Raw genomic sequence first — 5,323 nt, 5'->3', positions numbered from 1 at the left:
TGTTGCCCTGGTATGTTTCTTTCCTTTGAGCATGAAATATCCATGTACACTATTTACAGGTGTGATAGTGAGGTACCAATACTGATATTTTCTAAATGCGTACAGATACCACAATAAAAAGAACTGAAGAAACGGGTACAAGAGTTCACGTTCTCAACAGACATGGGCAAGAAATTAAGTAATACAGACTGAATGAGACTATTTTGCTTGATGGTTTGCATGTCTCCAGGTAATAGACTAGAGTTGTGTTCCTTTCTCATCTCATTCTACCCAAAATGGGGAGGACTTGGCTAGTGAAAGCCCAGCGCTTCCTGTAGCCATAAGAATTTGACTTTCTCCTTTATTTTTGCTCCACATCCTGATTTCGTTGTCTTTGTATCTTTCTTTAATGATTGAAAAATTAGACCTTCTGTTTTTGCATGAGTAAGTGATGTTCTAAAATATACCAGCCTCCACTTAGGTACTATTAGAGGATCTGTGTGGAAAAGGCACCTTTAGTGTTAAATGTTAGCCAGATTTTCTCACTGGTGTGCAGTGAGGCAGGTAGAGCTCCTGGACTGAAGAAATCCAGAGAAATGTTATGTTGTTACTGTGATGAACACTGGTGCATATAATTTTATTTAGCATTTTGCAATTGTCTTAACACTCTTGACTGCTTATCTTGTGCTTTGAACGCATACTGGTTCCATCAATTCAACCACAGCATTGGTCTCTTGGATCCTGTAACCAGGACTACCTCAAGGGTAATTATATCTTGGTCCCACTGAAAAGCACCTTTTGGCAGTAAATCAAGGAAAACCTGAAGGTCATTCTTAGACTTACATGGTGGAAATGATAGCGTGAGGGGAAGGTTTGATTTCCTAAAGAGCAGAGGACAAAACTGGCTCATCAGTTCCCTAGTGAAATTGTTGTGAGTTGTGGTCTTCAGTTTGATCGCCCCAGAATGCAGCTACTAGTTGGTCTCTTTGCCTTTCTTAAGAACAAAAGCTGTCAAATTACTTCATTGGGGAACCAGATTCCAGGTTACTGGGGATAGATGCTGGCACATAGAAAAGGCCAAGAACTTTCACTGTTTTGTCTCCCCTATTTCTAGCAAGTATGATTCAAGAGATGAACTAAAGAGGAGCCAAACAGTATAATACAGGTTTTACCATGTATGAGCTTTTCATAATGAACGTCATTGGATATACCAATGAGACTGGATATTCTTGACCAAGCTCCTGTTGTCCATTCATACTGTGGCCATCTTTAGGAAACCACGGGAGTCTTGAAGCAATTAACTGTGTACGGATCATGCAGATGGGTTGCTTGCTATTCTACTGGCTTTCAGATCAGCTGCAAAGCTGTAAGCCTATTTTACCTGTTTTACCTGTTTAATTTATGGAGTTAGGAACGCAGAATCTGTAAGGACTTAAGAAGTGCATCTCTTCTGGCCAGTAAAGTTTGTTTCAAGTCTAGTGCAAATGTGCATCATGTGTCAGTCAAAAGGAAAGTCTTGCACATATGAGTCTTTATGAGCTCTCCAAAAGTTTAAAAAACTCAGGAATACTCTGAGTCATCATGCTGCTCATATCACTGGTCTTTCCTAAGGAGCACGTAACACTGCTATGAAAATATTTGACAACAGGTTTTAAACCAACCTGTTAACCAGCAGTTACTGGTTAAAATCAGCAAACTGATTTCTTCATTTGTCACGTGCATCAGAATCATGAAGCCAGCAATGTGTGACGTACTCTGCAATGACCTGGTCCTGTTTGGGGCTTTAGAATCCTTTGTCCAAAGTGAATTCCTCTCTTTGTGCTTCACAGGCAATAGTCTTTTCCTTACTGTGATATACAGTATACAATATTGTGTATATTGAACAACTTTCCATAGTCTGGATGTACAGAGTGCACTAGAGATCCAGCTCTAACGTGCTGAGTCAATGAAATAGCTATTCAAATTGTTCTTAGCTGGTTGGAATGAATCCTTGGGGAGGAAATAGAAGCTAGCATGAATTTTGCTGCAACATATTTCTAGATTCAGATTTACTTAAAGAATGGGAGCAGCCCAAATGTCACAGAATTAGGAAGACAGAATAAAGGAAATTGTCAGATAAGATATTTCCTTTCCTATCCATTTGTAAAAGGATTTGTCTTTATGCTAACATATGGTGATTTTGATAAATTCAATCAATGAGCAAGAAACAGCCTTTCCCCTCTTACTGTGAATACATATGTTTGGTTTTCATTGACATAGAAGGATTATATATGCTGTTCTGTTTTCTCTCATTTGTTATCACCAACTGGTTTATTGATTCAGACTGAAATTTTCTGTCTTAGTTTTCTCTGATTAGTCTACTGCATCATTTTTTTCAGATCCTTCCTCAGAAAAACATTCTGTGTCTAGAAGTTGCCAGCTTGGACAAAACCATGGGAAGCCTAATTCAAAGAAACCACTCTCTATGTCACAGTTGATGCAATGGAAACATTTCTCTGGGCAACATCAGACTCTAGCTGATCCTTTCCTTGAAAGGATAAAAGAGAATGTTTCTTTCATGTTCCAGAATGTAACCAGTCCAACTTCCCCCACCTAACAAAACTTAAGTGTCTTTCCGTACACTTGCATCCTCCTCCTCATAGGTATAGCAAACAACTGATGTGCAGTTACCTTTTGTTCTTTTTGCCAAGTTCTGTTTTGTGTATTTCTGATGAGGTTTCTGTGTGAATGTGATTCCTGGTATTTATGCAAAGTTGCTGTTATTACTAGGTTAATCATACTTACTATAATTATAGTACAGATTTTTAAAACTAACTTTGCTTTCCAGTCTTCTGTTCCTTTGGTATCATCATTAGTAAGATTTTTTTTATGCACATTGTATGGCTACTTTGTTTTATAGTTTTCATTTGATCATAATGATTTATTGCTTGTAAAGCTGGCAACTCTTCAGCCAAATTTTATAAGATTAGGCAATTCTATATACATGTATATGCTGTTAACAAGAGTCTGGTTGGATTTTTGTTTTGACTGTGAAAAGTTATGTATCTGTATAACTGCGGCTTTATAACAAGTTAGGTGTTTGTTCCCTTGAATTTACAATTTAATGAAACTTGGAGCAATAGCCACTGAGGTCCAAAATTCTGAGACCACAGGTTGATGCTGTGTCAAAATATTCACCTATTGCTTTTACTTGAGAAAATAAACAAACTTCATTTCTCAGACATGCAGGGTACAGGCTTATCTAATTTCTAGCTAACTACACTTAAGGACACTTTTTGCCAAACACTAGAGTACTGCACACATTTTCACTCTATATTTTTATTATGACTGTATTTTCCGTCTTCTCTGAGGGTGCAAAAGTTTACAGCTTTTAAGTGAAGTACTTTGAAAGGCCCAGGAAAAAGATTGAATAATTTTTGGAAACACGGCAAACTTACAGAATTTGAAAGACCTTGAGCAAGAATAGGACTCCATTGTGATAATCCTGCATTGTGACACATGACGTACAACCTCTGGATATTTGGTACATGTTGTGATAGCAGTGGCTGAAAGCCCAACCAACTTGCAGAAAACAGTTAAAATTTTTTTTTCTGTGTGTTAGAACAGTTAGTGCTCTCCCTTCCTTTTCCTAGATTGTCACTGAGTTCACAGTCCATCCTAACCCATCATCAAACATTTTCCTTGCATTTTGATGCAGTTCGGGAACTGAAAGCCATGTGCACTGACCTTTGTCCACCATCCACATTTATTTCAGAGGGTTTTTTGAGTTTCCTTTGACTCTACACCAGAAAATAATAAAAACCAAAGTGAGAGAATGATTGAGAAAGTCATCAATTATGAACACCTTTTTGGCATGCAAATTGTGTTCTTGGTAACAATTAGAATTATGCTAATAGGTAGAGTTCAATTTTTTAACATTTTAGGCTGGCTGTTAAAGAGCCTATTTTTCACCCAGTATATGGCGGAGCATGGTGGTCACGCTTACCCAGGTGCTGTGCTGCTGTGGTGCCTGTTTGCTGTTAGACAAAGGCTGTCTGATACCTTACAGCTCCCACAGCTTATTGTAATTAGCAAGGGCAAGGTTTGCCTGCAGCTTTGTAACTCAAGAAAGAGATTCTAGCCAATCTGTATGATAATGATTGCTGTAATTAGTAATTATCTGATCATACTTAGATCTGTGCTGCCCATTAGTTTCTGTAAGTTGTGCTCCTGTCCCTGTCTGTAGGCAGCATGCCGGCATTCTCTGCTCTCTGCTGATATGATCTCATATGTGGTTTCTTGCCTCTGCATGAACAAGTAGATGCCAGTTTGGTTCCATCTTTGTTTTGTTTGTGGGACCCTGATCGTCTCCACTGAACACACATGAGCCTACTCTGGTTTGGAGCAAACCAACTGGCTGTGCCATTGAGGAAACCTGGGCATTTAAGAGAAGGAATTTTGGTCCAGGATCCACACCGTGCCATGTTTCATCTTCTCTGCCGAAGGCAGTCCCTCAGGGGTATCTCAGCAGGCCTTCTCACCTCACCTGTTGAGCCCTGCCCTCAGACAATCCTACTTGGTGTCACATCATGCACCACTCCGCACAATACAGCTGTAGCTGCATGGTAGCAGAGCGCGGCTCTGGCAGAGAAGGCCTTTTATTGTTTGGCCTCCAGGGTAGTTTTATTTTGGCAGTTTTTAAATAAATAAAATAAAAGCTGGTGCTGGACCACCGTGGAGCTCTTGGGAGGCCAGAGGAGATGAGCCCCCAGACACATACTACTGTATGTGTGAAGGTGATCCAGGCTCAGATCATTGTTCTGGGAGGGATTTCTGGCAGATGGGCTATCACTCTAAATAATGTTGCTTCAAGGTTAAGAAGCCCAAAGCGGCATATACAAACGCATGCAATGCCAGTTACAGCTTCAGTATGATTCCCTGTCTGTGCCCTGCTACGCTAAGCTGCCCCAGATCTCTGGCAGTGGCAGCTACATGGTGATGCTCAGCGGAAGGCTCCTCCAGCATCCACCTGGCCAGCCAAATGTACACCCCTTGTTAACCCTTCACGACTTCAGGGCATGATGGAAGTATGTATGTGCTTCTTGGTTGTTTGGGTAAGATACTACTACCCAAATAACAGGTTGCACATGGCGTTACACATAATGCAGATTGAAAATCTGATTCTGAAATTTGATGTATCCTGGAAAATTATGTTTCTCACTGGAAGAATAGGTTGTGGAAAATATAGGAAGCATGAATACAGACTCCAATTTATTATGCCATCTGTGATTCTCCCACAGTAGTCTACAACAGCCTGCAAAATGAGCCCATCATGCTCACATAATCATAGAATCATTAAGGTTGG

At 39.9% G+C, this 5,323-nt stretch overlaps 1 protein-coding gene across 1 annotated transcript in view; it reads left to right on the top strand.

Annotated features, from left to right (window-relative positions):
* The window catches only part of RAD54B (RAD54 homolog B (S. cerevisiae)), a 23,149-nt gene extending 20,397 nt beyond the window's left edge, over nt 1–2,752 (top strand). The window contains exon 12 of the mRNA XM_009587031.1: nt 2,358–2,752. Coding sequence (XP_009585326.1) covers nt 2,358–2,575 — 218 coding nt within the window. The 3' untranslated portion in view covers nt 2,576–2,752. The remainder of the gene's footprint in view (nt 1–2,357) is intronic.
* Nucleotides 2,753–5,323: the final 2,571 nt, after the last annotated feature.

The sequence above is a fragment of the Fulmarus glacialis genome, unplaced genomic scaffold (assembly GCF_000690835.1).
Source record: "Fulmarus glacialis isolate BGI_N327 unplaced genomic scaffold, ASM69083v1 scaffold17701, whole genome shotgun sequence".
NCBI lineage: Eukaryota > Metazoa > Chordata > Aves > Procellariiformes > Procellariidae > Fulmarus > Fulmarus glacialis.
This window is presented reverse-complemented; position numbering and strand designations above follow the sequence as displayed.